The sequence below is a fragment of the Electrona antarctica genome (genome assembly GCF_951216825.1).
Source record: "Electrona antarctica genome assembly, chromosome: 23".
NCBI classification, from domain to species: domain Eukaryota; kingdom Metazoa; phylum Chordata; class Actinopteri; order Myctophiformes; family Myctophidae; genus Electrona; species Electrona antarctica.
In genome coordinates, this window is record NC_136804.1 from 22,136,917 (window position 1) to 22,158,496 (window position 21,580).

Here is a 21,580-nt window from a genome sequence, read left to right on the forward strand (position 1 = left end):
GAGTATCCAACATCTATCACGATGAATGGATTGGTACAATAACGTTTCCAAACCATGGTGAGACTACATGCAGTTATCAGGTGCTGTTCAACAGATTCGAGAGAACACATTGTATCATCAAATTCAAGTCATGTCCACACCGGGCCGGGCCTGCGGCATAGACTTTCCTAAAAATGGACAATCGGCTCCTTGGCTTTTCCCCACATCAATACAGAGACTATTTTCTCTGTCTGCACACCAGTCGAGTCCATTAGCTCTGTCACCTCCTGCCTCGTTTCTACATTTTACACGGCACACCCAGTCATCTCAGGCGGCACAGCAAAGTGCCGCGGGAGACCCCTGTTGAACAACGCCGTCTTACAGTACGTTTTAACAGCGGGAGACCAACGGCGAGCATCGCTTGAATTTCATTGGCTATCGCCCACTATCACCGGGCGACATCGCCCAAAAGATTAATTATTTGTATCTGTTCGGAGAGGCTGCTGTTGCTGCGATGGCTGCCTCAGAGGATTGTCTGCATCAGTGGTTCCCAAACTTTTCAGTCTGAGTCCGTGATCCAAAACAAACTAATATTCCCCCAGGACCTATAAGACCTACAGTATAAGATCTATAAGCTCACCACGACGTGGCGGCGAAGCGACCCACAAATGGGTCCTGATCCATTTGCTCGGCCAAAAAACACGCTGGATGCAGACATCGCTGAAACGCGATGCACGTTCTTACTATAGAAATGCACGTCAGAAAACCACTGGCAGCTCAAATATCTGCTTTCTGTGGGCACAGGGGCGGCAGTGGCCCGGGCCCACTTGTAGCGGTCTGGGCACTTAGGGCAGTATTATGCGTGTCTTAAGTACCAGGTCTTATTACTTAACTTAAGACCTGGAGGCGTGATCAATGCCATTTGGCTATTCTGAGTGGCCAAACCGCATTGACCACGCCTCCAGGTCTTAAGTTAAGTCATAAGACCTGGTACTTGAGACACGCATAATACTGCCCTTAGGCTGTTAAAAAAAATAAAAAAGAGCGGTTGCAAGTGGGCGGTAGTGACTCGGGTAGAGCGGCCACCGCCGGTAGAGCGGCCACAAAGTTCCCAGTTCGATCGCAGGCAGAGTTAGTGTCGAAGTTGGCTTTGACAATGCAGCAGCGAATATATGATATAACATCAAACGGCAAACGCAGCACAACAAATTTTGTTTAGAAAGGTGCAATTCGAGCTCAATAACAAATAATATTCCTTTGTGTGTGTGTCCAGAATCGGGCGCCTGTCCACCATCACCATAGCAACCAGACCGCAGTCTTCCTCGGCAGCCGTACGATGAAGATGTGGAGACGAATAACACAACCAACCCACCTCCACAGAGAGAGGGATGCAGGAAATCTCTGTATCTTTAGCCACTTGGACATTCTGCACACGTGTGTGTCTGTGTGTGCGTGCCGTGCGTGTAGGTGTGTTTGAGAGTGCACCAGAGTTAAACAAACAAAACAATTCCTGTATTGATCCACAAACATGAAAATTATGTTTTCGTCCAGAGTGGGATGCTAATGTCTAGTTTAGTTGTAACCCTTATTCTGCCAATCGCTCTGAATGGAGATCACTTTATTTAAATGTACTGGGGTTTTTTGGGGGGTTTTTTTCACGATTTTTGTAACCCATTTTTCACCCCTGTGTCAATTATCTAATGTGATCCTGGGCTCTACACACCCTTCGCCAACCTGGGGAGTGTCCCCTCCATCAGGCGCCCGGCTGGCCAGGGGGAGGCAGTTTAGAGACCAGGATTACTGCATGTTTTTTGTGAGGGTACCTACCCTAGGGGACACGGGAAAATGCAAACTCCACACAGAAAGGCCCTTTCGCTAACCCCGCCTCAGGTATGGGCACTGATGACGCGGAGGAGAGAACGCGCCCACAGCGTCCCCAGCGGGAATCGAACCCAGGACCTCCTAGCTGTGAGGTCTGTGAGGTGTTTTCCATATCATGTAGTTCTATCTCCTCAGTCTTTTTTTTATTAATATTTGTATATGGGATTATTTTTTAGATTTTGTTTTTTCGTTAGCAGTAGTAGAATCTCAAATGCTATAACGTTAGCTTTTCGTTGTGAATGTGTTCAGGTAAATGTTAAATACATTTGTCCATTTGTAAAATATTTATAAGGGATTGAACTCTGTTTAAATAGTAATATAATAATATATTTATTTATGTTCGTTTTTGTGCATTGTGCTCACTACACTAAGCTTATTGGAAAATATTGAAACTGATAAATGCACGAAGGCCGTCGCAGTTTATGAGTCCAGTGCAGTCTATATTTACAGCACAGTTCCACAGTCACCAGCCATCTGCGGTGTTGATTTCGTCGACTAGAACTATGACGAAGATTTTTCGTCGAATATCTTTTTTCACTGACGAAAACTAAATAAAAACTAAATAAACTATAACTAAATATACTAACAATTTAATCAACAGCTTAAAAACTAGACTAAAATGTTAGGGAGGGACTAGTGGTTGTTAGTAGTTAGTCGACTAATTATCATTCGATTTCAGTAAACTAAATCTACAGTCGGATTTTGGCGGGCCTTGATGGCGTTGTAATGGCAGATTTTACACTTTGTTGCATGCTGAAAATAGCCGATCTACAAGCTCACAACGCGTCACACTGCGATGTGTTGTGCTCTTGTAGATCTGCTATTTTTTTAGCATGCAACCAAACATAAGGTCTGGTTAGGATGTCCCCTCCCCCCTTTTCCCTCGTTTATCCTTTTATCTTTTTAACCCTGTACTGTTGTATCTGTTATGTTTTGCTTTGTTTTTTTTCTTAATAAAGTCTGTTCCTAGTGTTCCTATGTAAAGCGCTTTGGGTATTTAGAAAAGCGCTATATAAATTCGAGCTATTATTATTATTATTATTATTATTATAAAAATGACTTGTCTTTCATTTCTACTGGATCTCTTGTCCACTAGTCTCTCCCTAAGATTTTAGTCTAGTTTTTATTTGTTGATTAGTTTCTACTTAGTTTTCCTCAGTGAAAATAGGTAGTCGACGAACATTTTTCGTCATTGTTTTAGTCGCCGAAATCAACACTGCTCTCTCTCTCTCTCTCTCTCTCTCTCTCTCTCTCTCTCTCTCTCTCTCCAAGAACATGAATTATGACTTGTTTATACGCAGAGCCGTCCAAAGGTTCCTGCTCTGTATCAAGAGTATCAAGGTCAGTGTGGGGCTGCATGGTTGCCAGGCAACGCTCTATGCACACGATCGTTTCCCGTAAACAGGCCAGCGTCTTGGCATTTCATTTCATTTGGCAATCGAAAGGCCATAAAGTAACCCTCTGCCCCGCAATAAACCGGGAAATGAGACAAAAGGATGTCGTCCACGGTCCTACATACAGTGGCATTATACTGATCTACACAGGGCAGGGTTGCACGTAGAGCTGGGAACAGATTAGAGAGAACATTAAGAAAAAATTGTCACTGTCTGTACATGGGCCTTGGCTCCACTGTAGTACAGTACAGTACAGTAGATTCCAAATATGGGTAGGACTAAATGGGAATTTACGGTGCTCCAGAAATGTAAACTCATACAGCAGATTCCCACAAACCAAGGAGTCTTACCCTCGTCTATAAACTAGTTTGTACCTTGCCTTTGTAATTTGTATCTTTCTGTTAACTGTGTTTACATACTTGACTTTCTCCTGTATTAAAATATTGCAAAACAAATGTTCCAGTCTTCCATGCATAGGTCAGGACTGGTATGTAAAATGAGAAGTGAGTGAAACAGAGCTGAAACTTTAGCACTGAAAAACTATAAAAACACTTGTTATAGTTAATACCTCAGGTGTCACTGCATTCAGTGATTATTATCCTATCCTAATGTGTGAAATCTGCACGTGTGCAGGATGTGCGTGTTTCACCAGCATATCTCGAGGACTGCCGACCGATCAACTTCATCTGCGTTAACCTTGCGTCACTGACCACCTGGGACAGAAATGTCGACCATCTGAAAAGTATGTTAATTTATCCACTCAATGCTTGGTCTGGCCTACTTTTAAACAAATTATTTCATCAATGGGGCGTGGCATGGAGGTGATACATCTGTGGCACTGTTGAGGTGTTATGGAAGCCCAGATTTGCTTTAAACTCATTTGTGTTGTTGAATCTAGTGTCTCACACCTTCCTCTTGACAATAAAACATAGATTCTCTATGGGGTTCAGGTCAGGCCAGTTGGCTGGTCAGTTAAGCACAGTAATACCATGGTCAGTAGTACACCAATTACTAGCTCTGTGGGCAGATGCCAAGTACTGCTGGAAAAGAAAATCAGTATATCCATAAAGCTTGTCAACATACGGAAGCACACAGTGCTGTAAAATATCCTAATAGATGGTTTTGTTGACTCTGGAATTGATAAAACACAGTGATGATTTGAGCCGAGGCCATGTTATCTGCATGGTGTTGGTCCACTGACAACACAGCCATCTACCAGGATATTTTAGAGCACTTTGTGCTTCAGTATGTTGACAAGCTTTATGGAGATGCTGATTTTCCTTTCTAGCTCGATGTGGCACCTGCCCACAGTGCCAAAACTACTAGTAATTGATGTACTGACCATGAACCCCACAGAGAATCTATGTTTTATTGTAGCCCAGACCACGTATTGAGTGCATAAAGTAACATACTTTTCAGATGGTCGACATTTCTGTAGTATAAAAGGTTTTTTTTAGTGATTAGGAAATATTATGAGATAGGATTTCTTTGATTTTCATCAGCTGTATGCCATAATCCTCTAGATTAAAACAAAAAATATATTTATTTGAAAACTTTAGTTACTATATAGTTTGTAGATTTGGATTATTATTACAAAACACATTATTAGACCACTTCAAAGCCGTGTTGGACAAAAGGTGAGGAGGCAGAGGCAGGAGATATATTAAATTCCACTGGTGGGCCTTTATTCCAAAAATCACAGTGTCCATAATATATACGTCCCAACAATAAAACCATGCCTGGCTTCAGGGCACGTTACCCTGACCAACTCTCATAGAGCACCGAAGTCTGGCGTCAATATCGCTAGAGGGCACTAAGTCCACGGGTTCCTGTACTTTTTTATTTGTATTATAATCCCCATAGGGAGATTTTAGATCACCTAATATAAGAACTGCGTTTGAAAAATAAACAGAAATCATCCCGGCCGTTTCACTAATATGGATATGAAGAATCAACTAACTGAGAAAACGCTAATGTTACTGCTGCCGAATTAGTTACATTTTAGCTAGAAACGGACTGTATCAAATATGAGTGATTGACTGAACGATACAGAGACACCTCCCCGACAATATTGCAGAGACACTTAGTTTATTTTTGGACCACAATTCTTATATGAGACGATTTTAAGATGACCCAATGTTATTCCTCCATAGAGAGAAACTTCCGCGGACCCAGGGCATGAGCGAGTGATGGCAGGAATTCGGCGCTCTATTACCATAGAGTATATAAAAGGATAGAGACTGATCTGGCGCGAAGCTCCGCCCCCTCCGCTATTCATGTCAGTGGAAGTTGCTCAGTGGCGTTTTGAAGCACCCGGAAGGACCGTCTCAAAACGTTTACTTCCGCATTTGCCAACCAAATTTTGGTTGGCAAATGCGGAAGTGCAACCGAGCGCTCAATGTGCCCAGCTGCACGGGGTTTCCCGGTCATGAATCCACGGGTCCGCCTGTAGTCCCTCCTCTTACCACTAGGGCCCAGAGCTTCAACGTTGGAGCGCCTCACTGGCCCCTTGTCTATTACAGACTGAGAGCAGCCTTTTATACTCCCCACCATCAGGTGCTACCAAACCACAGGGGTGCTCTATCATAAGTTATTTCACCTAACCCCCCCCCCCCGAATAAAAGCCAACAATATACCTACTATCACAGCCCCAAAATAACATCCCTTAACAACTGATCTATATTAACTACCATCCCCAAACCCTTCCCAATAAACCAACAAACATTCATCTACAACATTTTCCCCACACCCCCTGGACAATCCAATTTAACGATGGAAGCCTCCTGGGACCAATGAAAGCAGCCTTTGTTTCCCCACCACTCTTTTAGCCATACAACCCTGGGAGTATATAGGAAGACAGGAGAGAACAAGTAGTGTTGAGAACCACAGCCATGAGACATTTACATTATTAGAACTCAGGTTTCCATTATTTATCACAACTACAACTGCCATTATAATTTCATGTGTTTCACTTTCCAGAGACTATTTAGCGTCTGTATACCTTTGTTATCCCACGGGGGAAATTCTATTCTCACCGCAGACTACGAGAGATCCAGTCACGCTTTTTTTGGGAAGGTTTGAGGGAAAGGATGTTCTTCGAAACTGGCCCCCGTAAAATCTGAATCCCCCACCCACCCTACCCACCCCTTTTTCTCCTCACTGTATATGTTTTCTTTCCCGTTTTTACCTCCTTTATGATGATGATGATTTCCTGTTCTTTGGCTATATAGAAGTGTATATTTGTATGTCTCTAAATGTTATGATGAATTGAACAAGGTGGACCTTCTTGTAAACAAGTGTAGTGTCATCCAATCACAGTTATCAGTTTTTTGTATTGAGTTGTGCTTGAAATGTACTGTAATTCTGCAAACTGTTAATAAATACTTCAATCAATCAATCAATTCTGGTTTAGAGGGTTTTGGCCTGATGACTACAAAACAATACTACAACATGACATAACGATATCATCCGCTGCCGACCGAATCACACAATTTTACACAGACCAGGCTTTCCTCCGAGGTGGAAAGCCTGGTGTAGCGAGGTTAACACATAACAAACCCATAGCACAACCCCTCCAAACTCAATTACTTGTCTCATACTTATGTCAGGAGATACACAATAAAACATTATATGATATTATTGCACATGATGAATATGTATGTATATCTTTCCAAAGTCCTGTAACGTATAACGTTAAGATGATTAAGATGACCTCCGTTACAAGCCCTTTATACATTTCGGCCATTTGAAAATAGCCGATCTGCAAGCCCACAATGTGTCACGATGTGAGGCATTGTGAGCTTGTAGGTCTGCTATCTTCAAAAGATGACATTACACATTTGAAAACTTAAGTACTTTTACCTTTGGTACTTTAAGTACATTTTGAACTTTGAAGACAATACTTTTGTACTTTTTACTCAAGTACAATTTGACTTCCAGACCTTTACTTGTAACGGAGTATTTCTATATTGCGGTATTGATACTTTTACTTAAGTAAAACATCTGAGTACTGTTTTCCAGTACTGCGTGCTGTGCACTCCACATTTGGACACGGTCACACGGCTGACAGGAAACTCCATACATGGCCATGAAAGGAAAAGAAACAGATGGATACAATGTGTATTGCATAAGAGGGGCATGCCTTTAGACCAGTGGTTTTCAACCCTTTTCTCATTCTCGGCATTTGAGCCACGGGCCACCATTTGATGAGATTTAGCCTCAGACCCAAAACTAAATAATATTTTGTTGTCGGATTGTACCGTACTGTGTGTGTGTGTGTGAAGGAGAGGGGTCGGTGTTTGTGGAAAGTGTGATGTAATTTGCATCACAGCAAAATGGTGCACAATAACAGAATGTCATACAAAAGCAATATTTGTACAGTAAATATGACAGTTGCAGGGATGCAATGTAGTGCAGTGGAATTCCTGTGGCATGCAGGATTTTTTTTAAAACATTCATTTTTAGACCATTTATAAGTTATAACGCATTTTTAGATGACAATATAGACATATTTTAGACGTCTAATAGACTGACATGCCCAGTTGGTTTGTGTGACAAATAATGGTCAACTTAAATGTGTAATGGTGACGAGCGTTCCCGGCGGCCATCCATCCATCGGCCGAGGTCATCGCTATGTTCCGCATGGGAGCAACGAAGTCTGACGTCAATATCGCTCTAGGGCGCTAAGTCCACGGGTTCGTGTACTTTTATATTTGTATTGTACCGTTAATCCCCATAGGTGAATCTTAGATCGCCTCATAAGAACTGTTTGAAAAATAAACAAATCATCCCGGCAGTTTCACTGAATCAACTGAAAACGCTAATGTTACTGCTGCAGAATTAGTACAATTTTCGCTAGAAACGGACTGTATCAAATATGAGTGACTGACTGTCTTAAACGATAAAGAGACACCTCCCCAACAATGTTGCCGATACAGTTTGTTCATATTTGGACCACAATTCTTATGAGGCGATTTTAAGATGACCCCATGTTATTCCTCCATAGAGAAAAACTTCCGCGAACCCCTTGGAACCTGCAGGGGATGAGTGAGTGACGACAGGACTTTGGTGCTCTGTCAGTCTTAGCTGTAATCCTGGCAGAAGTTGACGGCTGGCGGGTAGGGCAGCAGGAAGATGCGGTGTCCGTTCTCCAGGTGCCGCTGGGGGGTCATCCGGGCCCAGTCCAGGCCCTCGATCAGCCTGGGCCCGTCGGGCAGTGGAGTGTCCACGGGCACGTGCACCACGTAGAAGGGCTTGGACACGAACTCGTTGGGCTCGTTGCACTTGAACACTGCGGTGTACGGTGGTGGTTTGAAGACCACCATCTTCTCCAGCTCCTCCATGGGGACCAGCAGCATGGGGCACTCGTTGCTCTCGTACCAACCCACCCGTGCTTCCTCATCCTCCTCGGCCTCGGACGGCCCTTCCTCCACAGCCTCGCCGTTAAGGCTGCAAGATATATCAAGGAGGAGAAAAATAGTGTCCGCAACACTGGTAAGGATACTCAGCTCCACTGGTTTATTAAGATTCAACGTTTCCATCACTGGGATCTATTTCTGAAGAAGATCACAGTGTTCGAAACATGGAATCTTAATAAACCAGTGGAGCTGAGTATCTTTACCAGTGTTGCAGACTCTATTTTTAAGTGGTGCAAACCACTTCCTTAAGTGACTATGTGTGTGGGTAGCTGGCTGGCTGGGTATGGAGGTATGTCTGAGCATGGCTGGCTGGGTATGTCTGAGCACGAAAACAGCATGGTTGTTTTTCACCACCTGTGCGCAACCTAACGCACACAAACACACGCACATATTAACTGTATATATGGTGATTTCAGGTGTGCCAGTACAGTACAGTGACAGTACAGTAGAGGGACCCCCACACGGTAACTTCAACACGTCATTTCTCAACCGTTTTGGACGCGTGGCGGCTCGCCGGAATCGGGCCGGCACCCTGGGTGCGTTCCTGTGGGTCTGGACCCCCCCCCCCCTGTGGGGACCCCCACACAGAGTTGCACCACTTACTTCACATGGGTGTGATTTTTCCTCCTGTATTGCCATTTGTCCAGCACCTGGGCTAGAGTGGATCACCTTTGCAAGATATATCGACACATACGGGTTGCGTGTGTTTGGTCAAACAGGTCCGACACCCTACCCAAAACCCTAACCTCACAGGGAAGCCACGTGTTAGTTTTAAACTGCCACGCTTGTCGGGTTAGTTTTAACCTGCCACGCATGTCGGGAGCAACGGGTTAGTTTTAACCCAGCCACAGGAGCGATGGTGTTGTCGGACTAATGCCTGTTTGTATGTCTATACATCGCGCTTATCAGTCAATCGTTGAGTACGCTCAGGCTCTCCTTCAGCCTCTTGAGCAGGCCTCCAACTGTGTTGGTCTTTATCTCAACAAGACAAAAACTGAATACGTAAATGTATCCAACAATCCAACAATAACCACGTTTTAAAAACACTTAACACTCCTCTGAAACAGGTTGATGACTACAAGTATTTGGGTTCATATATATCTTCTTCCCAAAAGGTCTTTCAAACTAGGAAGGGTATGGCCTGGTCGGCCTGCAATGACATGCATAAGATCTGCGGTCATCCCAGCTTAGTAAGAGGTTCAAAGTAAAAAATATTTAGGACGACCGTCAAGCCAATTCTACTCTATGGCTCCGAAACGGCTGGATGGCACTTACACCCGCCTTCTAATGAGAGCACAAAATCTCTCTTGGAAGAGGCACACATCTACTTCTCAAATATAACCTTCCCTGTGTTTCTTCACTAGTCCGATCCAGAAGAACACTGGTCACTTCTACAGAGCTCATCATGAGGTTATATATTCCCTTCTTCTCTGGAATCCTGCCTCAAAGCAGACCAGAGGTAGAAAACTGTCGTTCCCTGATGTCATCTCTAGGGACACATGCATCAGTATGCAGGAACTGGGGATGGCAATGAAGGACCGGGAAGTCTGGCGTGGCATTGTGAAATCCATGATCTCGACCGCGGTCGAAAAATGATAATGATGTATGTCTACCCAACGTATGCACCCCTCATCATGCGAGGTATACAGTACATATCACGAGAGATGGCATTTATCGAGGTAAATAAATGGCATATTATTATGTCTTATTTGCCGATTGAGCAATCCCATCGGCAAAGCACCGTGAAGGAGTGGAGATTGAAGAGTAAATCAAGTTGAGCACCTCTCCGCCCCTTATAACGGAACGTTTACTGCACTTCCCAGTAGCCTCTCATGAAACTACTAAAGGACAATTTTATTTTCCCTCCTGAATGGTCTAATTATATCATTATTGCGTTTAGGCTATGTGCAATTATGCAACTTGAAGTCAAAGTTCAGAGGCATTATATTGCCTTTTGTTAGGCTATATTTGTTTTATATATTGATATGTCTTTAGTTTGTTAAACTTAAAGATGGAGTGCCGTGATTCTTGTACTTTTTTATGTGTCTATGGAGTTAGACACATAACATTACTCTAATAGACTCCCAGATGTGGTTAGAATATTCAAATACTGTATGTCTTCCCTGTATATTTTTGGTTTCTTCCTGAAAGCTGAAAGCCTTTGTGTCAAAAGGCCCAATCGAAATACACCGCTTTAGTGACATCATAACCCTAACCCCTCCCCCATTATCATACGACACACAGCTGTGGGCTGTATGATATTTTTATCACTTTCTATACACTTTTTTGAAGAAAAAGAATATATTATATCTTCCTCCTAGTATAATCATAGTTGAACATGAACATGTTTAGGGGGTGGGATCACGGCAATCCATCTTTAACCTGAAGCAAAAAGATTATCGTGAGTCATATCGTTATCGAGGTATTCAACAATGTTATGGAATAATATTGCATGCTTTTCTAACATGCTGCAGCCTTACTGGCCGTGGGCCTTGCTGTCATCCTGATGTATACAGACCACTCCTCTAATGATAACTTTCTGACCGTAAGCGTTGCTGTTTGGCCTCATCTTGATATGATATGATATGATATACTTTATTGTCTTGCGACCCAGCAGCCAAGTATGCAGAACACATATACACACATTTGACATAACACAAAGAACAAGACAATTTACATACATAAAGACATGAAGACGAGAGCAATATGTCTTCATGTCTTTATGTATGTAACTTTCTGACCGTGAGCCTTGCTGTTTGGTCTCATCCTGATACTACTCTAATGATAACTTACTGTCCGTGAGCCTTGCTGTTTGGTCTCATCCTGATACTACTCTAATGATAACTTACTGTCCGTGAGCCTTGCTGTTTGGTCTCATCCTGATACTACTCTAATGATAACTTACTGTCCGTGAGCCTTGCTGTTTGGTCTCATCCTGATACTACTCTAATGATAACTTACTGTCCGTGAGCCTTGCTGTTTGGTCTCATCCTGATACTACTCTAATGATAACTTACTGTCCGTGAGCCTTGCTGTTTGGCCTCATCCTGATACTACTCTAATAATAACTTACTGACCATGAGCCTTGCTGTTTGGTCTCATCCTGATACTACTCTAATAATAACTTACTGACCGTGAGCCTTGCTGTTTGGTCTCATCCTGATACTACTCTAATGATATCTTACTGGCCGTGAGCCTTGCTGTTTGGTCTCATCCTGATACTACTCTAATGATATCTTACTGGCCGTGAGCCTTGCTGTTTGGTCTCATCCTGATGTATATACTCCTCTAATGATAACTTACTGTCCGTGAGCCTTGCTGTTTGGTCTCATCCTGATACTCCTCTAATGATAACTTACTGTCCGTGAGCCTTGCTGTTTGGTCTCATCCTGATACTACTCTAATGATAACTTACTGTCCGTGAGCCTTGCTGTTTGGCCTCATCCTGATGTATATACTACTCTAATAATAACTTACTGTCCGTGAGCCTTGCTGTTTGGCCTCATGCATCCTGATGTATCTACTCTAATAATAACTTACTGTCCGTGAGCCTTGCTGTTTGGTCTCATCCTGATGTATATACTCCTCTAATAATAACTTACTGTCCGTGAGCCTTGCTGTTTGGCCTCATGCATCCTGATGTATATACTCCTCTAATAATAACTTACTGTCCGTGAGCCTTGCTGTTTGGCCTCATCCTGGTACTCCTCTAATGATATCTTACTGGCCGTGAGCCTTGCTGTTTGGCCTCATCCTGATGTATATACTCCTCTAATGATAACTTACTGTCCGTGAGCCTTGCTGTTTGGCCTCATCCTGATGTATATACTCCTCTAATGATATCTTACTGGTTGTGAGCCTTGCTGTTTGGCCTCATCCTGGTACTCCTCTAATGATATCTTACTGGTTGTGGGCCTTGCTGTTTGGCCTCATCCTGGTACTCCTCTAATGATATCTTACTGGTTGTGGGCCTTGCTGTTTGGCCTCATCCTGGTACTCCTCTAATGATATCTTACTGGTTGTGGGCCTTGCTGTTTGGCCTCATCCTGGTACTCCTCTAATGATATCTTACTGGTTGTGAGCCTTGCTGTTTGGCCTCATCCTGGTACTCCTCTAATGATATCTTACTGGTTGTGGGCCTTGCTGTTGCTCCTGATGTACACCACAGGTACTCTCTGGCTCTTGTATCTCCTCTCGGCCGCCTCGCGGTGGAGAACATAGAGCAGGTCCACCACTTGAAGCACGATGGCCACCTGAGCACGACGAGAGAACACGTTTTTCATTCCTTCAGTTTGTGTTGGCGACCGTGCAACAGATAATCAAACTATAATGCATATGATCCAGTGGTTTCCAACCCTTTTCACATCAAGGCCCATTATTTATTTGGCATTTGAGCCACGGACCACCATTTGATGACATTTAGCCTCTCAAGATACAAAACTAAAGAATATTTGGTTGTCGTTGGATAATGTTTTTAAAAAATATTTTTTATCCCACGATTTTGTAACCCATTTTTCACCCATGTGTCAATTATCTAATGTGATCCTGGGCTCTACACACCCTCCACACCCTCCGCCAACCTAGTCCCCATATATGGGGGACATGGGGAGAGCAACAGACTTGAACTCATGCTTCTTTCATGCCTGAGTGTCCAAGTTGCTCCTTTACACCTGGGGGGAGTTTCCCTGGTTGGACGTAGCGCGTGGAAGGAACACGTTATTCAACCAGTTCCTTTCCCCTCCATCAGGCGCCCCAGCTGGCCAGGGGGAGGCAGTTTAGAGACCAGGATTACTGCATGTTTTTTGTGAGGGTACCTACCCTAGGGGACACGGGGAGAACATGCAAACTCCACACAGAGGGGCCCTTTCGCCAACCCCGCCTCGGGTATGGGCACTGATGACGCGGAGGAGAGGACACGCCGCCAGCACCCACAGCGTCCCGAGCGGGAATCGAACCCAGGACCTTCTAGCTGTGAGGCGACAGCACTACCAACTGTGCCACCGTGCCCCCGTTGGATAATGTTTTGTCCACAATTCCATGCTGTATTGATGTTGGTACCATTAGGAGATAACAGGCATACAATTATATGCCTAATATATAACAATTATTGTACATTCTCTAATTGTGTAGACTAGTTGTAAATTAAGCAATGCAGATGTTTAATAATAATATAACTCTTGACAGCATAAAATGAATTGTACGCTCTCAAGAGCTAAAGATCTAATAAGGGTTCATTTGGTTACCAAAAATCATTTAACTGGTGACCACCTGGAACCCCCACAAGGACCACTGGTTGAAAACCACTGATATAATCGATTGTGAGAAGAATAAGAATAATCATTAATAATAATAATTATTAATAATTTATTCCAAAAGAAAATCTAAACAATTGTGTTGATTTGTAGTTATATATATAAAAATGTAACTGTTATTTAAAAAAACAAACATGATACATGCAGTTATCGATAGAATAAATCGCTATTAAAGAAGATAATCGATAGTCGCAACCTTATACATTCAGAACAATGTCATCACAGTGAATAAGATATATAAGACTCAATCTTCTTTATTGTTACATCCCATTATATGAGTACACATACACAACACACACAAGAGTAAAATAATGGAGTTTTGGCTGCTCAACTTTGCAGCAGCCAGAAGAATATCAACAGAAATGAACCCAGACAGTGTGGATGTAACACGTTGGAATGAATAGTGGGGGTGGGGCTGTCCACCCTCTAGTTTATATATAACTATATGGGATGTAATAATGCATGGGTGTGGATCTATTATTATCCAAGGCACCAGTGGCGTGCACAGACATTTAGAGGGGCAGGTGCTCAAGTGGAAAAAAGGGCACTTTGTGCAGCGCGTGGAACCGGCCGGTTGCCTTAATAGTGTGAGATTTATAGATTGTGGGGCCTAAATAATATATTAGAAGCTTTTTATCAAGAATTGATCAATGTTACCATGGTCCACATACTGTACAGTGTAACTGTACAAAATAATCTAAAGGGCACATTGCCAAAAGGGCAGGGGGTTTAGCACCCCCTAGTGTCTATCTGTGCACGCCACTGCAAGGCACACAAAGTGATGTACAAGAGAACAATTGGTTAATGGAGTCCAGTCATCCAAGACATAATGAGACAGAGTCATACTGTATAACTTTTTCCAATTAAATAAAAGTTATTCTTATATGACCTTTTACTGGTATATTTGTCACAATAACCATTCCATATACCGTAAATGTTTTTATTTAATTTTTTACTTTAACATGCAGGCAACGGAAATAAAGACTTATATAGTCTTTATTTTTGTAATTTAAATACCGTTTCTGGCAACGTGTTGTTGCATTCCGAAATATCCTCGGGTGCTAGGAGCTCAGTTTACTGTAGATAAATGCTGTAATGACAACAGAGCTACGAGACAAAATAAAAATACAAAAACGACTAAAACGATTGTTATACAGTATGACTTTGACAATTTTTCAAAATAACTATACTAAATTGTTTTACATTGTTATACTGACATTCGTCGGGTGCTGGGAAACACTACAGTTGGTAGCTGGGTCAATATTTATGAAACTCACACAAATAGCCTAGCCTCTACAAGAGCCTAGCCTCTACAAGCTCACAACACATCGCGATATGACACGCTCTGAGCTTATAGATCATCTACCTTTTGATACTTTTGCTTAACACTCTTGTACGACGCAGTAGGACATTCATTTATGAAAAAAGGAAAAATTCATGTTTAAATACAGAGAATTAGGTTTCTGCCCAACAGCAATCCTTGGTCACAATTAATTGAGTTGAATGATTTTCAACCCTTTTTATATCAAGGCCCATTATTTTGGCATTTGAGCCAAAGACCACTATTTGATGAGATTTAGCCTATCAGGCCCAAAACTAAAGAACATTTTGTTGTTGGATAAGATTTTGTGCACAATTCCATGCTGTATTGATGTTGGTACCATTCTTGTGAATTAAATAATGTAGATGTTTAACAATAATTGAACTCTTTGAGAGCGGACTGGTGTCCCCCGGACCACTGGTTGAAAGCCACTGGCCTCTAGACATTTGAGTACTATGGACGAATAACAGTCTAAGTCCACACTAATTATCCATCATGTATAAATGATGGATAAGGGGTCAGGACAACTAGGCCTTTTCGTGGAGGGGTCAGAATACATTTTGGACTGTAATTCGTCTATAGTTTGATGAGCTAGTTGTTTTTGGAGGCATTTCACATTTTTCCCAAGTCGGATAACGAATGGTCTCTGGCAGAAAAAAGGTTGCTAGATCGGCTTCATCGAGAGGTTCGACTCCAAAGAGCCCCCCAGCCCGCAGCCACAGCACGAGTCCACAGCGGGGGTGCTGCCCTTCGATGTCAGCAGCCAGGCAGATGGCATTGGTTCCGAAATTCAGGGAAGGTGAGGTTGACTCTTATTTTCTGGCCTTTGAGCGAATTTCTACCACAGTACGGTGGCCAAGAGACATGTGGGGCCTATTATTACAATGTCATTTGGTGGGCAAGGCCCAAGACGTCTGTGCCGGTCTCTCTGTCCAACAGAGCCTGGACTATGACATTGATTGAAAACCACTGGCCTCTAGACATTTGATGAGCTAGTTGTTTTTGGAGGCATTTCACATTTTTCCCAAGTCGGAGGCTTATACCGAATGGTCTCTGGCAGGAAAAAGGCTGCTAGATCAGCTTCATCGAGAGGTTCGGCTCCAAAGGGAATCAGAAATGAGTCTTCATCCACGTACACCACATAGAAGGGTGACTTGTTGTCGTTATGCACCAGACCACAAGTATGCACCAGACCACCAGACCACATTCCCTTCACCGGGGGAGGGTCCAGTTCCTTCCGCATTGTCTTCCACTCTGACGCGTAGAAGTGCCGCATTGGACTAGGAGGGAAATCTGGTAACATCCTTGCTAATTTTTCAGTCATCACTACTTTCGCTTTTCCCTCTCTTTTCTCCCCCTCTTTTTCTTCTTCTCCTGTGTCCATCGTCGGAAGGTTTTGGTTTTCATCCTCCATTTTGTACACATCAACTTTCTTCTTGACAAACACCACCAACACAGTGCCCTCTCTCATCTCCTCCTTAAAGCACTCATAGCACAACATGCACATCACCTGTAGATAAAAAACAAAGTAAACATATATATTTATTATTTATAATCAATATTACGTTAGCTTGTTTGCCGAGGAGTGTATTGGCTTGTAAACTAAAACCATAAACAAACAGACAGACAGAAATTACTGTAAATAATATGGATGTTGGAAATTGGTGAAAGGATTACCATGAAACAAGACAGGATGGACATTAGGATGATGAGGTTGCAGACGGCACCGTAGATGCCACAGATGACAATCTACACATGGGACAAACCAGCGTTAATCTCTCGTGAAACATAAATGATCCAAATATCCTTACTGTAAGTTATAACAATGGATATTCTTTCTACTTCAGTCAATAACGGTACAGTTGAATGATTTGTTTTTGTTTTTGTAAAGGTGAAATAGTTTTATATGCTTCCAACATTTGCAGTTTCACAGAAAACAGAGAAAGGATATACAAGAAAGGAAACAAGGGACCAAGTCAGACAACAGGAAGACACGAGAGTGCACGGTTAAAAATAATGGATAACATAGCATTACAGAAGAAGGCAGAAATGCTCCCTATGCAGGTGAGAACCACATTGTTGCAGGTGAGAACCACATTGTTGCAGGTGAGAACCACATTGTTGCAGGTGAGAACCACATTGTTGCTGTGCAGGTGAGAACCACATTGTTGCAGGTGAGAACCACATTGTTGCTGTGCAGGTGAGAACCACATTGTTGCTGTGCAGGTGAGAACCACATTGTTGCAGGTGAGAACCACATTGTTGCTGTGCAGGTGAGAACCACATTGTTGCAGGTGAGAACCACATTGTTGCTGTGCAGGTGAGAACCACATTGTTGCAGGTGAGAACCACATTGTTGCAGGTGAGAACCACATTGTTGCAGGTGAGAACCACATTGTTGCTGTGCAGGTGAGAACCACATTGTTGCAGGTGAGAACCACATTGTTGCAGGTGAGAACCACATTGTTGCTGTGCAGGTGAGAACCACATTGTTGCAGGTGAGAACCACATTGTTGCAGGTGAGAACCACATTGTTGCTGTGCAGGTGAGAACCACATTGTTGCAGGTGAGAACCACATTGTTGCTGTGCAGGTGAGAACCACATTGTTGCAGGTGAGAACCACATTGTTGCTGTGCAGGTGAGAACCACATTGTTGCAGGTGAGAACCACATTGTTGCAGGTGAGAACCACATTGTTGCTGTGCAGGTGAGAACCACATTGTTGCAGGTGAGAACCACATTGTTGCAGGTGAGAACCACATTGTTGCAGGTGAGAACCACATTGTTGCAGGTGAGAACCACATTGTTGCAGGTGAGAACCACACTGTTGCAGGTGAGAACAACATTGTTGCAGGTGAGAACCACATTGTTGCAGGTGAGAACCACATTGTTGCTGTGCAGGTGAGAACCACATTGTTGCAGGTGAGAACAACATTGTTGCAGGTGAGAACCACATTGTTGCAGGTGAGAACCACATTGTTGCAGGTGAGAACCACATTGTTGCAGGTGAGAACCAGTGACCACATTGTTGCAGGTGAGAACCACATTGTTGCAGGTGAGAACCACATTGTTGCAGGTGAGAACCACATTGTTGCAGGTGAGAACCACATTGTTGCAGGTGAGAACCAGTGACAACATTGTTGCAGGTGAGAACCACATTGTTGCAGGTGAGAACCACATTGTTGTAGGTGAGAACCACATTGTTGCAGGTGAGAACCACATTGTTGCAGGTGAGAACCACATTGTTGTAGGTGAGAACCACATTGTTGCAGGTGAGAACCACATTGTTGCAGGTGAGAACCACATTGTTGCAGGTGAGAACCACATTGTTGTAGGTGAGAACCACATTGTTGCAGGTGAGAACCACATTGTTGCAGGTGAGAACCACATTGTTGCAGGTGAGAACCACATTGTTGTAGGTGAGAACCACATTGTTGCAGGTGAGAACCACATTGTTGCAGGTGAGAACCACATTGTTGCTGTCGGGCAGAAACCTTGTATCTCCATAGTTCAACTTTGTATGTTTTTTTATACGTTAATGTCCTAGTTCGTTGTATAAAGGTGTTGTGCAATAGTAGCGAAAATAGACTACCAAACTTCCTTTGAAACTTTCTGAAAGTGAAAGTTGTTACTGTAAGAGTGGTGGGCTATTTACAATATATTCGAGTGTCCGCCCTGACATTAGGAGGTCGGGGTTCGATCCCTGACCGACTGGGTCATACCAAAGACTGGGAGCGGCAGTGGTTCAGGGGTAGACCGAGTGGCCGGATGGGAACCGGAAGCTTCCCAGTTCGATCCCGGGCTCCCCCAGAGTTAGTGTCGAAGTGTCCTTGAGCAAGACTCTGCACCCCTAATTGCTCCCGATGAGCAGGTTGGTGCCTTACATGGTTTCCTCCGCCATCGGTGTGTGAATGTAATGCACAATCTATGTAAAGCACTTTGGATAAATAAGCGCTATTTAAATGCACCATTTATATATTCTACAAAACTACCAATGTCTCCCTGCTTGGCACTCAGCATCAAGGGTAGGACATACTAGCATCATGTCCAGGGGGTGTACTTGTACAACATGTCCAGGGGGTGTACTTGTACATCATGTCCAGGGGGTATACTTGTACAACATGTCCAGGGGGTGTAGTTGTACATCATGTCCAGGGGGTGTACTTGTACATCATGTCCAGGGGGTGTACTTGTACATCATGTCCAGGGGGTATACTTGTACATCATGTCCAGGGGGTGTACTTGTACATCATGTCCAGGGGGTGTACTTGTACATCATGTCCAGGGGGTGTACTTGTACATCATGTCCAGGGGGTGTACTTGTACATCATGTCCAGGGGGTGTACTTGTACATCATGTCCAGGGGGTGTACTTGTACATCATGTCCAGGGGGTATACTTGTACATCATGTCCAGGGGGTGTCATCAAGCCGCCTCACACTACAGAAAGAGGAGATAGGCTCCTTCCCCTATAGGCCTCATGACTCTGCAAGGCTTACTTCTTGTCAGTTTTATGGCATGATACCATAATATTATAATAATATCATAATTTTTTCATGTATTATTATTTAATGAATACAAAACATAATCCATAGAATAATTTCTAAGAAAATGATCAGTAGTTGCAAGTATTGCAACCCTACAGTGCCCCATGAAATTACTGCAGGCAAAAATGGTGTGTGTGTGTGTGTGTGTGTGTGTGTGTGTGTGTGTGTGTGTGTGTGTGTGTGTGTGTGTGCGTGCGTGCGTGCGTGCGTGCGTGCGTGCGTGCGTGCGTGCGTGCGTGCGTGCGTGCGTGCGTGTGTGTGTGAGAGAGAGACCTACTTACCCAAATGGTGATGACGTACGATGAGGAATTTAAGATGCTTTTACCAACATAGGGTAGTACTTGAGGAAGGCATGGCTACACACACACACACACACACACACACACACACACACACACACACACAAAGAAACACATTTGATTATTCATCAAATGGACAAAAGGACAAAAGACATTTGCAAGCATTTGCAATTTGTAAAAGTGTGTTGTTCAGTGTAAAGTAATTAAGTACATTTACTCAAGTACTGTACTTGAGTACAATTTTGAGGTACATTAACTTTAAATATAAATATTTAAGTATTTCCATATCTGATACCTTATAGGCCTACTTCTTCTACACCACTTATCTCAGAGGCAAATATTGTACTTTTTACTTTTTAGCTCACAACATGACACGCTGTAAGCTCATAGAAATAGGCTAATATAAGGTATTTGTTGTTTTTGGTCCTGACTCCACATTTATACGTTGTTGGGCTGAAAAGGTTTTGTGAAACACTGCTTAGGTAAAAGTCAACTTTTACCTGAACATAATATCTGGTCGTCTTGTTTGTAGATTGAGTGGTGTAGTTGGAAACTTGACCCTGAAAAACAACATTGAACATACAATTGTTTGATTGATTGAATAGTTTATTAGACAGAAATGTATAAACAGCAACAGAGTACAGTCAAACACTCAGTCCAAAAGGCATAGCACCAAAAAAGGTTCTCCAATAAGGTCCGTCCACTCACTGTATTGTGTATGGAAGTATAGAGCGTACGCGTATGCATAAAGTGAGTGGCAAAGTGAGTTTAACGCCGTTTAATGCAATCAGATAGGACTTCAAGGCCAGAAAGTAGGTTTTTTTCCCACTCAGTAGGCGTTCCCGCATAACTTCCGGGTATGATGATGATGTCACACGCATAGACTCTATAGTAGTAGGCTATAATGACGTGGAAATGTTTGAGAACCACTGATCTATTGCAGTGGTTCTCAACGTATGCCAATATGGGGGTGATACCCATATTTGAAGTGGGGGTCCCGACCCGACCCACAGGTTGAGAACCACTGGGGCGGCAGTGGCTCAGGGGGGTAGAGTGGCCGGATGGGAACCACGAGGTTCCCAGTTCGATCCCAGACTACCCCATGCAGAGTTAGGGTCGAGGTGTCCTTGAGCAAGACGCTGAACCCCTAATTGCTCCCGATGAGCAGGTTGGTGCCTTGCATGGTTTCATCTGTCATCGGTGTATGAATGTGTGTGTGAATGGGTGAATGTAACTGTAATGCACAATCTATGTAAAACACTTTGGATAAAAGCGCTATATAAATGCACCATTTACCACTAATCTATTTGTGATGTGTATCTTCTATGTTTGAGGCGCTGATGTGATTTTGATTTATGGGGTCCAAAACGTCCCTATAAAGGTAACCTCGCGACACCAGACTTTACACCTCGGAAGAAAGCCTTAGCCTGT

General features: G+C 43.2%; 1 protein-coding gene across 1 annotated transcript in view; it reads left to right on the top strand.

Moving 5' to 3' along the window:
- LOC306916214 (uncharacterized protein) overlaps nucleotides 1–3,679 on the top strand; it is a 33,381-nt gene extending 29,702 nt beyond the window's left edge. The window contains exon 25 of the mRNA XM_079494027.1: nucleotides 1,253–3,679. Coding sequence (XP_079350153.1) covers nucleotides 1,253–1,281 — 29 coding nt within the window. The 3' untranslated portion in view covers nucleotides 1,282–3,679. The remainder of the gene's footprint in view (nucleotides 1–1,252) is intronic.
- The last annotated feature ends 17,901 nt before the right edge of the window (nucleotides 3,680–21,580 follow it).